The 18,490-nt window shown below is 41.3% G+C and overlaps 2 protein-coding genes across 2 annotated transcripts; one reads left to right on the top strand and one right to left on the bottom strand.

Moving 5' to 3' along the window:
• Positions 1–329: 329 nt before the first annotated feature.
• gtpbp1 (GTP binding protein 1) lies at positions 330–7,868 on the bottom strand. The gene is given in 15 exon segments (XM_029437433.1): positions 330–1,410; positions 1,590–1,640; positions 1,934–2,095; positions 2,566–2,744; positions 3,005–3,140; positions 3,382–3,432; positions 3,434–3,565; positions 3,721–3,865; positions 3,966–4,080; positions 4,309–4,432; positions 4,852–5,016; positions 5,315–5,498; positions 5,650–5,830; positions 5,961–6,072; positions 7,385–7,868. Coding segments are annotated over 15 exon segments (2,049 nt in total). The 5' UTR covers positions 7,580–7,868; the 3' UTR covers positions 330–1,293.
• A 3,437-nt stretch (positions 7,869–11,305) lies between these two features.
• Positions 11,306–15,039, top strand: lgals2a (lectin, galactoside-binding, soluble, 2a). The gene is made up of 4 exons (XM_029436738.1): positions 11,306–11,408; positions 13,581–13,660; positions 13,991–14,162; positions 14,393–15,039. Exons 1-4 carry the CDS (start codon positions 11,400–11,402, stop codon positions 14,537–14,539), a joined length of 408 nt encoding a protein of 135 aa, XP_029292598.1. The 5' UTR covers positions 11,306–11,399; the 3' UTR covers positions 14,540–15,039.
• The last annotated feature ends 3,451 nt before the right edge of the window (positions 15,040–18,490 follow it).

Below are 18,490 nucleotides of genomic sequence, written 5' to 3'. Positions count from 1 at the left end.
ATCACATTATAGTGATTGTCAAATGTACAATCAAACTAACAACAACAATGTGTCTGATGTGTACTCGGACAATCCAGCCAATAGTTGCACCTTTCCACCAGGAACATGGAACTGATGACTTCACAACGCTCCTAAACTTAATAGATTGCCGTATATTGTGGAAAAATAACATTATAAACATATTGGAAACCCATACATCTGTATTTTTTCACTCTAACAAATGAAATGCATAGTATCAACATTTTTAATATGTATTTTGAGGAAAATTGCACAGAGAAAAAGCAACACTGTTGAAAAGTTCAGTAAAGCCTGTTTATTGATGGTCATTCTTTTTTTTTTTTTGCGGCAAAGTGTGTTTTAAAATGTCACAACATGTTAACAGCAACAGGCCATAACGCATAGGGTACTGAAGTTACAAGTAGCACTGCAAGTACTGCATGTCTTTATAATCATGAGCAACTACTGGAGTGACGAGATTATGTGCTGTATTTGTTTGTACTAACACTATTTGTATAAGGTTTGTAACATGGCTGACTGACGGTGGAAGCATGATAGATACTACTGAATCTGAAGAGTGCAAGTGAGAGTAGGTTGAAAGATCGAAGACCATCAAAGAGTGAATCTTCTGCATGTATGCCAAATAAATAACTGACAATTATAAAATGTTAAAAGCTTATATTTTCCATATATCTAGAATTTGAAATCACTGTGCCCTCTGCTACATTCGTTTATGATTTGCATACATTTTGTACAATGGAATCTTTCCAATCTGAGCACAACTAACAGCTAATTTACATACGCAGTATAAATAGTACATTGTTTTTCATTGCAAATACACAGGGAATGCATGGGGAAGTTTCACGAATAGCTGCTCATATTGATGCTGGACCCTTGTTTTTCGGATTTAGCCCCCTTTCCCTGCCACTGACATCAAGCCAGAGGACTGAATTGTACATTTCATAGACACACAAAATATGGATCAAATTAAATAAATCATCCTGAGTGAGGCTTACCTCAAAGACCACACTGCTTTCCATCACCCAAACCATTCAAAAATAGCAAAAGGCAGCTGACGTTAAAATGCATTAAGGAACATTCCCCCCTTTGTGTTCCCTTTTTAAAAAATAAATAAAAACTATGACTTGGTGTAAAAAGGCAAGGAGTGATAAGACTGAGGAGAGTGTCTTGCTCCAAACATCTGTATCCTTTTATGGTTTGTGGAATGAAGACACTTGGTGGAGTGATATTAGAGAGAGAGGTTTACAAGGGTGGAGGTGGAGGAGGGGGGGCAGTTCAGGACCCTCCTATTCCTGATGAGGAGGGAGCTGCTGTGGAGTTGGTGCTGCTGTTCTGGCTTTTTCCTTTGTGCCTCTGGCCACCGCGTCGCCTTCCACCTCCTCCAGACTTTGGCTGCAAGGGAGAGATAACGAAACACTTGATAAGGAACCTCCATGACCCGAAAACGTAGTTACTCAAAATGTATAAAGTTCTCCAGGCTATGAACTCGACCATCTTGCTTCAGTAAAACACCATCGCCCCTTTTTCAGGTTCTCTAGTGTTCTTGTTTGTTTTGAATCGACCCATTTTACCTTGTTCTCTTTGTTGCCCTCCTTTATCTGAGGGTCTTCATCTCCCTCTCCCTTTTTTTTCAGAAGGCAGCCACGCAAGCAAAGGAGAGAGTGAAGGAGTGATGTGGCATGGCACAGTTAAAGGTTTAGGATGAAATGAGACAAAAATCAGAGCCGGATGTATTGAGTGGTGGAGTAAAATCAGCAGGAAAAAAGAAACAAAAGGGAGGAGGACACAGAGCAGTTAACAAGTTAGAACAGAGCAGCAGTGTTAGGGCAAGTACACAGTAAGAGGCTGGACATCTAAAGAAACTAGAAGATCTCTACCACATTAAAAAAGCATTTCATAAAGTAGCATGTCTCACCGGCTGTGTTGCATTTGTGCCCGCTGACTGTGCTATCGTTGCTACATCGTCAACGGCTGCCATGGTGCCGTCCTCTTTTCGCAGCGGTGCCTTCTTTGTAGACTGCATTTTGATTTGTGGAGGTTTGGAATTTGAGGGTAAATTATTTGTGGATTGCAACAGCTGAAAAGAATATTTGAGTCTCATCAAGATATAGAAAATAACCAGTTCATTAAAACTGCTAATTCTACCTTTCTCAGCCTGAAGCTCTGGGAGCAGGATAAGTCATTATAATGAAGCCATTTCTTTTCATTTAAATCATGTCCTGCACTTATTAGTCATTTCTACAAATGTTTTGCTCTTATACAAGGAAATATTGTTTTTCTTTAATCTACTCTTAAATGCTGACTGAAAATAACTGATGGTTATAGTCGTCTGTGTAAATGGAAATTCTTGATAAATGTAATAAAGGAATGGTCCGTCAGCATTGCGGATATTGTCCTGAAACTTATTCCATTCCATCGCTATATATAATATATATATAATGGGGGAAAATATCTTTGAACTTTTAATTTGTCACTCCTGAGCCCCCATCAAGTTACTCATATCCCAGTGTAAGCGTGAGTCCTTGGTCCTCCAGGAGGCCGAGTTACCTTAGTGATGGTTCCCACAGCCTTGGTGCGTCCCTCCCGGAACACCAGCCTCTGGTCGCAGTGCAGGTACTCAGGGGTTTTGATGAAGCGGAAGTGGACTGAAGCCTTGTCCCCTGTTCGTAAGCAGTCTCTGTTCATAGACAAGATGGTGGCTGTCTGCCTTATGCTGCCACAGTGGACTGAGTGGTGGGGGAGGACAGAAAAGTGATTGGATAAGGAAAATGAAAAAAAGTATTGAGTTTCAGTATCGCAAAGGCACTAAAATATTCTATTACTTTAATAACATCTAGTCATTAAAACCAATCCACACATACTTAAATATTGGCTACAACTCTTCAAGGCACTCAAATGTTCAGTCAATAACATAAAGCTGATCATGCACTTCCCCCCCCCCCCCCCCCACAACTCCTCGACACTTTCCCGCGTCATTGCTACCCACCCATGGCCTGGTATCGGGGGGATATCGTAGTGGGATGATGCAGTACCAGGATCTCAGCCTCAAACTCCCAAGTGGCCTGTGGGCACAGCCTCGGGGCGACCATCACCATGCCTTTCCTTATTGACGAACGCTTGATCTATACAAAGAGTCGTGTGATGGGAAATGTAAAGACGACGGAAGAACCAGACAGGCAAAGTCAAAGAAATGTCTATTCTTCTCAAGATTATATGTATTAGCTAATAGTGGTGTGAAGATGAAATAATAATACATGTGACCTTGCTAGCTATCCAGAACATTCTCCAATAACAACACAAATACTAGATGCAGTCCCAAACGTTCCCCCTAGGGGCTGCTGTGAGACATATTTGTCCTCCTACCTTTTTGAGAGCAAAGGAGGCAGTCTGGCCACCTCTCACCTCCTTCACAGGGCATTCTCTTGCGGTGGATTGATTTGACGGCAATGGGGATGAAGCTGCCTAAGGGGTCCGGCCCTAGGAGCATTGTATCGTTCAGACGTATGAGTCCACGTAAAGTAGTCCCTGATACCACTGTTCCCACTCCCTGAGGCATAAACAGAACACAACTGGTGGTTTAGATGGCATTTGGTAGGGGCTGTCCTGTGTAATGTGTGAGCTTTGTACCTGTAACATGATATTCCTCACTTACATAATTCACACAGTACAATGTATTTTGTGATATGACACTGGTCAGAGTACCGGTACAGAGTAGGTGTCGTCTATCTGAAACTCCGCGGGCTGGTCGTCTCTGTAGGAGGTCCGGGAAGAGAGCAGGTTGAGAAACATCTTGAGCAGCTCCATGTTCTCTCCGCTTACATTGGAGATCTGAAAGATGGGACACATCCTGTGGAGGAGGGGGGGGGGGATGTACAACACACACAGGTTATAAAATAAAATAAAATTCACTCTTACTGACTCAAATCTGACTGGGACAGACGTCGTACCTCTCCGAACTGAAGTTTGAAGCCGTGACAATGACGTCGTCCTTGTTCTGTACCAGGACGGGTATCTTCCTACAGCCGGGCGACTTCAGTAGCCTCTGGAGCAGCTTCAATGTCTCTGTTGTAAGGATAGCAACACCACAAGAATTTAGCTTAACTGTGTAATGTCCGGTTGTGTGCAGTCCCGGCACTGAATGACAAATTACAGTAAAACACATCAACACATGGTGCTACTTTGAGCCATTTCAGAAAAAGGTAACAACATATTGACATGCACTCATTTAGCTCTTCCTATTGTTACCTAGTGTTTTCAAATGTAAGAGAGAAATGTAGTTAAGAGGCTGACCTTGCAGGATGTTGGCCGGACACATGTCTATCTTGGTTACGACTACAAACACGGGCACATTCAGGGCTAAGGCCAGGCCCAGGTGCTCTTTGGTCATCCCTACGATACCTGCATTACTGCCCACCTGGCAAGGCAGGGAGAGAGAAAAATCTTTGTCTATATTTTAATAAAAGAAACAGGGAAAAAGATTTGTTGTACATTGTGGACACTGTAGACAGGACTCATTTTACATTTGGGTAAGTAAAAAAAAAAAAGATAATGGTTTAATCCAAATGTGGAATGTTTCACAGCAAGTCCATAGATATAAATAGATATAAACAATACATGATGGCAGGTATTTCAATCGGTTTTTTTGTTTGTTTTTATAGATTCACAATATTTACCAGCATAATGCCAATTTCCTATAGCCCACACACACACACACACACACACACACACACACACACACACACACACACACACACACACACACACACACACACACACACACACACACACACACTTAAATTATCACACTCCTCCCTCCTGAGCCCCCCTTCTCACCATGAGCATGCAGAAGTCAGGCAGATGTCCGGTCATCCCAAACACGGTGGTCTTGAGGTATTTCTCATGGCCAGCGAGGTCTATGAAGGTAATGACCTTGGAGGACTTCTCACATATTTTGGTCCAGTCCAGGCTCCCTCCATGACTGTCTGGCTTGTTCACCACCTGGGGGCAGACAGATGGGCGATTATAGCCATATCATTCACACTGTGTCCACCTCTGTGTGGTGCTTCACAATAAGGTCATATCTACTGTATGTCTAATGCCTTGTGCTGAATGTTTACTCCTTCAGCTCTTATCCAAACGTGCTTAACTTCTCTAGTTACTGTCAATATTTCATTCAGAATGTCAATATATTTGAAAACCTCATTGTGTGGCACACAACTCAATCACATTAACTATAACTGTAATGCTTTAACAACTAGTCTTTCAGAAGCTTCTCTGCCACACCTCCAGCCCTCACCTGTCCCTCCTGGTCAAAGCCCAGGATATCGTTTCCCACGCTGCTGGTCCTGCCACTCTCCATCTCGTGTTTGTGTCTGAAGAGCTTCTGGCGGGCAAAGCCCCTGCCATTGTCCAGCTCTCCGTGCGTTAACACTCCCAGCAGAGTACTCTTACCAGCATCCACGTTACCCACGACTGCAACCCTGAGGGACAGAGGAGTCTCGGTATCAAAATATCAACAACACTGTACAAGGAAGGCAAAAGGTAATATCATGGTAGCGTAGGTATTGTGAGTGGGATCTATTACTGGATTGTAATCATGTCCTCTTTTTATTCTGATCTCTGACCACTCACCTGACCTCCAAGAAGTCCAGCTCACCCACACGCCGGCGGATCAGATAATCACGTACCAAACCGGCAGCCTCGCTGCGCTCCCGGAGTGTAATAAGGTCAGCATCCACTTGCTCACACATAGAGCGCACTGTGGCTGCTGAGGCATCCATATCCTTCTCATCCAGACCCCAGTCACCACCATCTACGACAGAAAGATGGAGGGAGAAAAACAAGTACACGTTTTCACAAGCGGACCCTACGATTTGTGCAGGTTTTATAAACTGCTTTGGTACACATTGACTGAAAAATAAAAGGTGTTTTGTTTTTCTCACCTGAGCCCATCCCAACCACATAAATTGTCTCCCCGCATCCCTCTTCCATCCTGTCCCGTAGCTGGCGGAGTAATGAATCATACTGCTCTCCATTTGGGCTAACAAGTGCCAGCTATGGGGTTTGTGCATGAGGGAGAGAAGAAGGAAACACAGAGGAAATTGGCTACTGATAGTAAAAAAGTAAACCAAGAGGGAATGGCAGGTTCAAAAGCTGCTCTCCACACACAAACACAGCTGTCTCTCTTCCCATGAAACACCTCAAAGTTACATATGAACAAAGTAATATTGACTGACTAAGATTAGGTTAGTAAAACAAGTAAAATACAGCCTAAAGCACTGCTCACAGCCACTTAATTCTAACTATTGGCATTAGATTATGGCTACAATAAAAAAAAACTATTAACTTAACATGTGAATGTTGCATCATGCTATAACTTTTTAATTTCACTAATAAAATAAAGGGTACAGAGGTGTCCTTGGAAATCCTGGTTATGAAGGTGTTATTAATATTACAGTATATACTAAAACAAAAGCTATACATGTATAATCACATTGAGCTTATCGTGGTTCAGTATCATTGTGCCAAAAGTGTGATGTAACATAATTAATATCTACAGAAGTAAATCAAAGTATACTACACAGCTATGAGAGGCAGACACAAACCGATCAAATGGACACAAGCCAAATAAAGAAGAGACTGCATTCCTGATGCAACCCTGTGCAATCTGCTGATAGGAAAAGTAACACCATTGTAATGTGTAATTTGACCCTTACAGACCGAAACCTGATTGCTGTCACTCTCATACAGGCTTACATCAATGTAGAACTCATTTGACAGGTCTGAATACTTAATAGCTAACCTTCTCCTTATAATAGATCTGCAGGCTGATGCTCTATTCTTTCGTATTGTAAAGGCATTTAGCTAGTAATGGTCCAGCAGGCAAGCCTGACCATTATCCTGTAGTTCTGTATTTCATCTGCATGTGTGTTTGAATTGGGTTAACACACCACGCCAAGTCAATGTTATGGTTTATTTGACAACATAGTCTTTCACGTTGCTCTGCCTTGCTTTAAACAGTGGCAGTTTCACCAGATATGGTTTGTGATAGACATGTTGTGGTTGCATATGGTGCAATGAAATGTGCTTGGACTGAAGCTAACGTTAGGTTAGGTTACACACTCAAGCATCAGCTGGGGCTAACGTTAGCCTCAGCTAGCTATTTAACGTCAGCAAAAGCAATAACGTTACCTTGAGTCCAGAAAGTCAGTCTTGTATAATGGTTGGTACTAAGGGCACTCAGCAGTTGCAGTTTGGAGCAACACGGTGTTCGGTAATTACATAGTAGTATATACAAGAAACACATAATTTGTTTCATTCATTCCCAGTGGGCAGCTAACGTTAGCTAACTGTGGCCTAGCTTTACCTTGTTGGTGAAGTCAACCGCACGGTCCTCGGGCTCGCAGTTGAACATGTCCCCGTCATCGAAGCACTCGTCCCCGGCATCGTCCTCGCATCCTCCCCGGTCCGGAGCAAATATACTCGCGGGGACTAAAGCATCAGCCAGCGGTATGGAGCCTGGGCTTATACATGGCTCATGCGCCGCTGCTATTGATGCCATTTTTATGCCAGCCTTGCAGTGATAAATTTCAACCTGTCCCGATTGTTGTGATGACGGCTGGCAACCGCATACACATACACGCTAGCAAGTACACCGCAAGCTACTGACGCTAACGTCCGTTATCTTAGCTACAGATAAGGCAGTTAAGGCAAACGGTATCACCGCACTTAAGCTAACGTTACAATAACGTGCTGCTTATTTATATACTGTCAGTTTGCACTCAAGCCATTTAAAAATAAAATAGCCAACACCATCTTATCAATATTAATAAAGGAGGTGTGGGAGAGTGTGTACATGCCTTATTACTTCGTATTTACCAATGATATGAAAGGAAATGTGAATATGTTAGCTGTGTACCAATACCAGTGAGGGGGTTGTTCATATAATTACAAGGTGGACCAGTCCCTCTCAGAGCAGCAGGGCGGGTAATGTTTGTGCAATGGTGCAATCAGAGTGCAATACTTCTGTAAAAAGTACTACTAATTACTCATTATCAACGCAATAACAGTTTGCTATCATCATTCAAATGTATATTTACCTGTTCCTGAAACAAATGTTAATCTGTGAAATCATCACTGACCAGCCAAGCTTCATAGGTAATAGGCTTATCATAAATTTAAAAATAGTTTGACATAAATTGATAACTAAAACCAGCATGTTCTAATCCAAATAAAGGAGAAGGAAATGATCAGAATTCATTTTACACTAACAGCAATAATGCCTGTTAGCAATAAGAAAGAATTTAGCATCAGGCTGCAGAATTATTTAGATTTCTTAAATTGCCCAATAAGAGCTGCCAAACGAGTAAGAGTTTAACAATGATGTAAACCCTATGAGAATGACAGACATCGGGTTTGTGTCTGGAAGGGTCAAATTACACATTACAATGGTATTACATTTTCAGAAAACAGATTACACAGGGTTGCATCAGGTAGGCTGTCCGTTCACCTTTGGCTCCTGTCAATTGTATCAGTGTGTGTCCACCTCTGATAAACTGTGTAGTATACTTTGATTACTTCTTTAGATATCATTCATGTTACATCACACTTTTGGTGAAAATATACTAATCCATGATATGTTTCAGTATCACCATCAATTTACTTTCAAGTATATATGTATATACTGTAATATTAATAACACCATCATAACTAGGATTGTTAGGAACACCTCTGTACCTCTTCTTGATTATGAAATAAAAAAGTTACAACATGATGCAACGTACACACATAAAGTATCTAGTTTTCTTTATTCTATCCATATTCTAATGGCAGAAGTCAGTAGGAAAGTAAGTTACATTTGTCCCATTTAAAGGTCATAAGAGCAAATTTGTGTTTGTTTCCCACCAAAATCAGAAAAAAGAAAGAACGTGAATTCTCAAATTATTTATTTTTCAGTCAATTTAATTTCATCATCAACAATACATTAACACTGATTATTAATGTTTATAGTATCAATTATTAATGATTAACTTGTGGATGTTTTTCTTTTGGCTATTTCCAATCCTAATCCAGGAATAGGGTTATGTTATACAGTGATTCAGTAAGAGGGCGATGACATACAGAGATTAATTTCATCAGACATGGAGGCTATCTTCAACAGACATCTCCACTACATACATGCTCTATTGGTTGGTAATAACAGCTATCTCTTGTTTTCTACAAAGGCCTTGTTTGTGAGTGTAAGTGAGAACACCTCCCTGACGGCTCTCAAACAGAAAGCTAGGCTCAATTCTAAATGTCTTTAACAGAGTATCTACAACACATTACAGCTGACTTCTATGTTGGTGCAATCATGTTTTAAGAGTTTGTGCACATTTAAAATATGTGTGGGGGGTTTTTCTTCTTCAAATTTAAGTAGCATGTTTGAAGATTATATTAACTAAGTTTGCTAAGCCTCCCTCTGAGTAGAGTGTGAGTGCTGGATAAGCATGACCTTTGAAACCAAGGACTGAATGCTGTTAACAGCAATTTTTTAAGGTACATTTGCACAGTATCAGCCATCAAATGAATGCAGTTCTTCACTGTGACCACTGGAGGGGAAAGAACATTAATGTTTCGAAACACACTCTTGACAATTGTCAAAGCAGACACAATACCAGACGAATAAGTTTCAAAATAAAACAATCAAAAGACAAATCTATGTGTATGTGCACTGCCAAGTATAGATAGATAGATACTTTATTAACCCCGAGGGAAATTTAGGGAAAGTATGTAGACGGAGGAAGCAACCTTCGCAAAGACTATAATTCTTGTGTGTGTGTGTGTGTGTGTGTGTGTGTGTGTGTGTGTGTGTGTGTGTGTGTGTGTGTGTGTGTGTGTTCTTCCTCTGTTTATATGAAAGGTCTCTGTGTGATTAGATCTGCTGACTATCTTAAGACTTGGTCTTGGGATAAGAGGAAAAATCAGAGCTCTGTGCCACATTGAACTTCTGATGCAAAAACCACATCTCCTGGTGACAACCTACAGTATATTTATCTAGCTTCCCTTATACACTGTGTACCTAAATGCAACCATTTATTATGGCTGTTATGTTGTGGATGTTTGTTGAGGAGGAGGTCAATGTAGTTTAAACTGTTTAAATTCCTTAGATCACTTATGAATCCCAGTTGTTCGAGATAAGAACTCATACACAGTTTGTCAGCGATTATTCAGAAAGAACAGCTGAACTAAGTTCCACGGATGTGCACTTGCAATCTAGAAATTAATTGAGTATGTCTGTCACTGAACATAAACAAAACCAGATGGGTTTTTAGTAACACAGGTCATCCGAGTGTTAACCAGCAGACATCATTATAAGCTTCATTCCCCTTAGAACCCACTCACATATGTGTTTTCCTTGAACACTGAAAACCAAAGGCAACTGCAACTCAGCGTGTGTGTGTGTGTGTGTGTGTGTGTGTGTGTGTGTGTGTGTGTGTGTGTGTGTGTGTGTGTGTGTGTGAGAGAGAGACACACACGCAGATAGTATTTCTCTATCTCTATCAAACTACCCTCATAACCCATGTAATTCTTTGAAAATCCAAAAGCGCTTTCCTCTTAGCTAAAGTCAAACTTTTACAGTAACCCTTTACTCAAGTCACTGTCATCCCACCACAAATAATAGTGTAGAAAAGAAAATATATAATCCTTGACAACTGCTCCTCGTGCTTTTAATCTTAATTACAGTATGTTGTATCCAAGTGTAGTGTCAGTTTGTGGCTCATTCTCTTATTGAGTCACAGCAGCTGCCTCAGTAGTATGTCATCAGATGAAAGTCATGCCTATTGCCGGCTGTGAGTCAGTGATTCAGCTCATTTGGAGGATTTTACTGCAGTTTCAACATTTCCCTTTGGCCTCTTTCCCTCCAAACTGAAGTTTACTTTCTCGGCAGGCACACTGATCCAGCCATTTGATCCTACTGTAAGCTATATACAGTCAGTGCACATTAAGGCAAGTTGCTGTGCCAAATATTTGGCTGTCTCCCTAGCAACAAATACATTTCTATTTCTGTGTGGCGCTCTGGCTTGTGTCCCCTCTCGCAGTCAGACTCCACACCACCAGGTTACAATGTAACAGTCTGATGTCATCAAACACTAATTATCCTCACTTCACTGAGGTCTGCAATCACTTGCTAAGCACTAAATGAGTTATTTACAGGCTATAACAACACTTTGACGTCATTGGTCGATCTTCCCTGGTGGCCTGATTGTATTCGCTGTTTGAAATGTCACTCAGGTTGAAGGAACCGCCCACACTGTATATATCCTCCCGTGAGTGTGCAGTGAGGCCCTGCAGCACTCTCACTTCTTCTCAGCTCGACTTGACTGACTATATCTGCAAAGATGACGAACGTAAGTGTAATCTTTACAACAATATTGTGCTCCTGCTTTGCTTTTCACTCTTTATTTTCTGTGACTCAGATGGACGAGCACTGTTAGGTCATATTTTTAAAGTGGCACTGACAGCTGGTTGAGTGTCAGCTGAACTCTATGCTGTGTCGATGAAACTGAACCAGCTTTATACGCTTTAATATACCTTTAACTCTGTTTTGCTTTTGAGACGTCTGGGAAACTTACCTTTTATGGTCAAAATATTCACTCCAAAGCACACGTGCATGCACATTAGTCACCAAATACAAGTTATCTCAACTGCTGCAAATGCATAAGAATAAGTCAGCTGTTTAGGTCTTTCTCCCTGCAATCAGTTTATTACGCTGGAACAGAAATGCTTGTTAATGTGATTTAAACCCGCTGCCCCCACCACGCTGTGCCCTTTCCAAACACATGCTTATCCCTGTGGCCAACAAAAAGCCAGAATGATACATGGCCTTAATTGTAATCTACTCAGTTTATGAGTCCAAAGAGACCAGAATGCATTGCTGCCAATGTTCAGCTCTGGATATCGAGACGGAGGTGATTGGAATGAAAGGGACAAATGTTAAAGGATAAAATGAAATAAAGTCATCATGAGGAGGCTAGAATGGCTGATGAACATACTGTAATTCTTAAGTTTACCTCTTGGAGTGAACAAGTCAGTAATGCTTTGTGGAGGCTTTTTTCATGCAACTCTATCAGGGAGTGTCCCTCGCACTGTGAAATGTATGGGAGCGATGCGGGGTGACTGCCAGATCCGACCTCAGCCCAGCCCCACACAGCTCTACCTCCGGGGCCATGTGTTATTCAAGCACTTTACAGTTGGACTCTAACATGTAAAGAATGCCGTACACATGTCATCCTATCCCTTTACCCTGCCTTTCATTTCAGGGTTTGGTTGATCATTCAAATACAATTTCTTCGGTTTTACTCTGGATGAATCCTCTTAAATTGTGCCAGAATGAATGAGAATGGCACTTACACTTTTCTATTTCAGACTGTTTAAAGAGGTGTACACGGGAACAATATCACTAAAAGTCACAAAGCTTTGCGATTCCACTCTAAATTCCTGTGCAAGTGTGTCTGCCTGGCCATGTTAATCATTCTGAGCCTGAACTTTATCAACTAAATACTTTTGGTGGGAAGGTTTGTAACCCTGTTGACTGTATCTAACATTGTTTAGATTAGCAGGGATTCTTTCCAACAGCTGCAGTGCATTAAACTTATACAAGTCCTCAGAATTCTTGGTACTGTCCCCGGGAATAGTTGGCTAAGATCAACCTCTGTAAGGCAGTGATGAAATGCAGTATGCTATCAAATAAAAAAAATAAAAAGGAATGTTTCCTCAAATGAAGGTGTGAATGTTAAAACACATCATTTACAAAAAACATCTATATTTGTGTCTAATCATTTCCTGTTCACCGTGTTTCTGACCAGAAGATACATTATTGTGAAGGAGCTTGTGTTTCAGGCTGCTTCTACTGTCTGCTCACAATCAGATTTCTGCAATGTTTCATAACCTTCTACTTTAGCACACGTTTAACCATATTGTGAAAAAATGTACACCCTCGAGGGGCTGCTATTTTTGGACTTGTTGCCCTGGCGACAGTTAACAGTTCCCCAGATACATCATTTGACAAAGTGACAAAATGTTAAACAGCGGGGATCTGTGTTTCACAACCAAATAATAGATTGCTCAAGTATAATTTCCTAATCGTGGCACAGCCCAGTATTCCCCTGCCACATGTACAGTAGCAACCGAGCTGAGCATTTCTGCTGTGTTCAGCCTTTTCTTCCACCGTGTACTTACCATCCAGTATTGCATTTAGGAAAATATTACTCACTTTAACGGTTATCCCTCATCGCTTTTCAACATTTTTTGCCTCTGCCAAAATCTGCGTAGGAAAAAAAAGGGCCGTGGCAACGATAGGACAAGAAAGAGCTGGAATCTTTGACCAGGCGGGTGGTGGGAGTTAAATTGAAAACACATGCTGTGTAATTTGTAAGGATGAAATGAGGATTTAGAGAGTTGGCTGAGGCTACTACTAGTGCTGTGTTTTGCCTGCAGCTGCAATAATAAATGGATCTAGGAAAAAAAGTCCACACAATAATCTACTGTATCACTATCCTCCCCGCTCTTCTTGTGCACAGGGTATGATCATCAAGAACATGTCCTTCAAGGTCGGCCAGACCCTGACCATTGTTGGAGTCCCCAAGTCTGATGCTACAAAGTAAGTACTAATCACAGAATTAACAGAGGCTGGCAGAGGCTAATGAAACGCCTGTTTCCTTCCTTTTCTTCTTCTACTTTCTGTACTTATTTCTAAAATCAAAACTAAGGTCATCCTACACACTAACACAGAGACGGAGGTGGAATCTGTAATCAGTTACAGTCAGTAATGTGGGGGTGATGAAGATGATGGTTAGCAGATGAAAAGAGCAACCACACAACTGCTCAGGTGGTCTTGATATTTTGTGCACTCGGTGTCCTCTTACCCATTTAGAATATAAGCAACCTTATTAAAAAAGGTAATACGTGTCTTTGTTACTTTGTGCCGCAGTTTTGCAGTGAACATTGGCCCTGATGAGAAGGATATTACTATGCATCTCAACGCTCGTTTTAACGCCCATGGAGACGAGAATGCGATGGTTTGCAACTCTTACCAGAACGGCAACTGGTGTGAGGAGCACCGCGAGGGAGGCTTCCCTTTCGTCCAGGGAGAGGAGTTCAAGGTGAGAGGTTTGTGCATGCGTGTCTGCTACGTCCCATGCCTCTTTCTGTCTGTTAGTGACCTCTGTTGGAAAATGTGTGTCACTGTACCTCTGATACCTCTGACTTTACTTACAGACATCTGTGGAAGCGGTATCCATACATTTGTAAGACTGTAAACTGTACGTTCATTATGTAACATCTTTTTCTGCACATTCTTCCTCCCTTTTCTCTCGGTCTGTCTACCATCTAGATCCTCATTAAATTCACCCCGGCAGAGTTTTTGGTGACTTTATCAGATGGCTCGGAAGTCCACTTCCCCAATCGCATGGGTGCGGAGAAGTACTCGTACATCAGCTTCGATGGGGAAGTTCGCGTCACAGGCTTTGAGATCAAGTAAAACCTCCCAGGAGTTGAAATTAAGTTTGTCCAGCATCAGGTCACATAAAGCCCCAGCTTTTAAGTTCCTGGGATACCATGTGGTATCAGTAGTGCCTTATATGTTTCTCGCACGGTGTATTATGCAAGATGTGCAATTGCAAGAAACCACAGACAGTATGATAGATAAGATAGACACATGCAAAGTCATAATACTCAGATGTACACACAGAAACACATACAGTAATAGTTGTAGCTGCATGTCCTTCCTACACACTTGACAGAGTTTACAAGTGGAAAGCAAACCAAACATAAAAATAGTCCCATGTTATCTTACTGTTATTTGCTTTGCAGTTTGCAGTGTTTTGTTGAAAAGTACTACATAACATGAAGATCCAATGTTCTTTAAGGTGCCTTGAAATGCTGCATGTTCTCTTGTTTTCCCTCCCAGACATTCCAGATGTATAACTAAGTGTAATGCTTGCCTTTACAACATGTATTAAAGCATGTCCTTGATAAACATGGACTTTGGTGACTCATTAAACTTGTTACACAAGCATTATTAATCAAAATCCCATTCCTTGCCCAGAAAAAACCCCTTCTTATTTGTGAAATTTTAGATGGCTGTTGAACTGACACAGAACAATAACTCTTCATCCATGAAAAATGTATTTTAGATTAATCATTAGTCCTGTATCAACATTGATTGAGAGCACATCCCACCTCCTAGCAACAACTAAACGGCAGTCTTCATCACTACGCAGGGCTGACCTCATGATTTTCCTTCTATGAAAGGAGGTGCTCCCAGTGAACAGGACGTACATCTTCACGCAATGAACCCAAGTTCATCACAGTTTGGCTGGAAAATTAATGATTCAGCAAGGCTTAATCTCGGTTCCCTTTCTTGTTCCGTAAATAGTTTCTCTTTCTCTTTGTGCACAGAAGGAAAAAAAGGAAAAATCATCAACAACACAATTAGCCATGTTAGCCAGTAGAGGTCGCCATTGCTATAACAATGCAATTTACTTGAGGATGTTGGGGGGTGGGGATGTTTCAGGTCACACATTGGTTACAACATGTAAAGGGACTTTTAAACCTTTCGTAGTGTTCCCTGTGAAATTGTTTGTGGACGCACAAATTGTCGTTTTATTCTGCCATCAACTGGAGTCAGAGTTCATGACTCTATATGTAGATTAAAACTATTTCATCCATTTCTTGTCGGTTTTGAATCAATATAGACGTACAACAATAAAGAGAACTGACAGACTTCCTGTAATTGTGAAAAAGATTGTCCAACTCAAGACTGTGAAGAAGATAGTGAAGCGATATCTTAAACAAAAAGCCTTTAATCTGACCGCTCTATTGATCTCTTGCTGACCAGATTATGTGTTCTACATGCGTGGAAAGGCAGGAATCAGAACACATACATCTCTGCAGTACCAGACACCATTTTTGTTATGTGTGTTTGAGAGACTCGTGACTATTATTATAAACTAATCTGATGTAACCGAAGGCAATGTGTGTGAGGCTGATTTGAGGAGGGATTGATAGAGAAGAGGAGAGGTGAAGAACAGAGTTTTATGTGTGAGAACAGGTTCCCATGCTCTGATCCCTCAAGACAAAGGCTGACTGGATCACACAGGACAACCTTGCCTTGCTTTTGTTTGTCAGAACTCATTAACAGCACAGCAACATGAGTCTGTCTGTAGCTTTGATGCATGTGATCACTCTGACATGGTTTCTTCAAGACATACAGGTGCATGTGTGTGTGTGTGTGTGTGTGTGTGTGTGTGTGTGCGTGTGCGTGTGCGTGTGCGTGTGAGGTAATCAGTGCTCTGAAGCTACCTGGCAGTGTCAAAGGTGCTCTCTCTGGAGGAGGAGAAGGAGCAGATTTGGTTGCCATGATGACCACAATTCAGTCCCTCTCCTCTTTTTCTTTTGATCTCATTGGTTCCCTTTTCCCCTTCCTCTCTTCCTATCAACTCCTCTTCTATACCTCCCACATCTCATGGGACACACCTCTCACATCATACCTCCATTTTCCCCCTCTGATTCTTTTCTCTCTCCTCCTTTCTATGACAACTCATCTCTCTCTCTCTCTCTCTCTCTCTCTCTCTCTCTCTCTCTCTCTCTCTCTCTCTCTCTCTCCCTCCGTCATTCCTCATCCCATCAACCTATCTCTCTTCCTGCACTCTTAATTGGAAATAACTCATTTTCCCACTTCCCCTCTTCATTATTTCGTGGCAGACACGATCAATATCCAGGGCTGTGCTTTGTGCTTGTTCTGCATCCACTTAAATAATTTGAGCAAGACTCGAGATTCACCTCGACCCCTGACTCCTTTTTACTTATACTGATGGTAAAAAAAATAGTATAAACCGGTGTGTGTGAACCGGATTGACCAGTCAAAAGAGGGGAGAGACACAAACCTGTGGACCACCGTTTCACAGAAATGTTGCATGGGCTCTGTTCTTTTGTGAGCATGTGTGTGTGTGTTGTTTGTTTCGATACTGTGATGCTTTTTTGAAGGACAACCCCCCAACACATCCAATCAATCACCTTAGGCTTTGATTAACCCATTCAAATCACCTTGCTCATATTAGGCCCTGGAGGAACATACACACACACACACACACAAACACACACACACACACACACATGCAGACAGACCGACAGCAGGCATATGCTGTGTTGTCAGTTTTATAAATCTATTCCATGTGATGAGCACTGCGGATGTTTTACACATCCATGTGTTTCCTTCACCTGTGCCATGTCACTTATTCAGTTGTTTGAATAAATGTGCTGAAATGTGTGGAACAGAATGATTCACCTCAGCTTACATAAAACCTTTGTCTATATTTAGCACCAGCATGACTCTAGATTTCTGCTCCGAAGCTATCAGCCACACATTGAGATGTGCGTGGGCCCACCCTGAGTTGACTGCGGTCCTGGATTCATGTTCTGCGTGCCTGCCTCACCTCAGGCTTGGTTTTATCTTAGCATCAGGATAATACATAAACTCAAGAGAGCCGGTTAGGTTACAGCATCGTGATATGGTTACCTAGGGGAATTTAGATAAAGATTGGAGTTTATTTAGCCTATTTGTACAGGAACCATAAAATGAAAACAAAGATACAAAACATAACAGCTGTGCAGAAGACGACAGAAATGCGAGTGGGCTTGTAAGAGTTGTCCCCAAGAGCACTGAAAAGCAAATCCCAAATAGAAACGCAATCATAAAAAAACAACAATAAAAACAACAACAAAAGACAAACAAATGTGAGTTTCTTGTTTGTGGCTGTTACACAACTGAGGGTAAGATGTGTAGGATAAGGGGGATACCAAACTCCCTCAGACCATTGTCTATAAAGATTAGAATGAATAGTGTTGTGGATGATTGTATTTTGCATCATAAAATTCAATGAAGCAAGGTTGTATGCAGATGCCAAACAACCATTAAAAAAACAAAAAACATTCTCTACAAACTGAATTCTTGAACAACTTTTCCAAGAGCAACTTTCCATCTGTTATTATACCAAGATACACTAGGCCTCTCGAGTTGACTGCACCTGAGACATTCCTAATCATCAATTAATTATTAGCATACCATTTTAGCAAGACTTCAAAGGTTACACTTTTCATTCTCTGATTTAATGTTGTGCTACTTTATAAAGCTGAATCCATTTGAAAAAATGGAGTAGCCTACACTTCGTTTGCTTTAATAAACTAATACACAAGGGTGGAAGTAACACATTGCACACTGTCATCAATCAGTAATTATACTTTCACTAAAGTAATTATATGTGTTATATCTCAAGTATTGTTAAGGAGCTGCTGGTGTGCTTACGTCTGCAGCAGGGCAGAGCTGCAGAGAGGTAGCACTGCACTCAGCGCTCCGGAACACACATGTTCAACCTTTATTTTTTATTAGTGAACGTACAACAATAAACAATAAAGCGCAACAATAAAATGT

The sequence above is a fragment of the Cottoperca gobio genome, chromosome 8 (assembly GCF_900634415.1).
Source record: "Cottoperca gobio chromosome 8, fCotGob3.1, whole genome shotgun sequence".
NCBI classification, from domain to species: Eukaryota; Metazoa; Chordata; class Actinopteri; order Perciformes; family Bovichtidae; genus Cottoperca; species Cottoperca gobio.
This window is presented reverse-complemented; position numbering and strand designations above follow the sequence as displayed.

What these genes read in the sequence shown, in the direction of transcription:
- lgals2a (XM_029436738.1), top strand. An exon ending in CCCAAGTCTGATGCTACAAA is followed by an intron (nt 13,661 to 13,990) that starts GTAAGTACTAAT and finishes TTTGTGCCGCAG; the next exon opens with TTTTGCAGTGAACATTGGCC. An exon ending in TCCAGGGAGAGGAGTTCAAG is followed by an intron (nt 14,163 to 14,392) that starts GTGAGAGGTTTG and finishes TCTACCATCTAG; the next exon opens with ATCCTCATTAAATTCACCCC.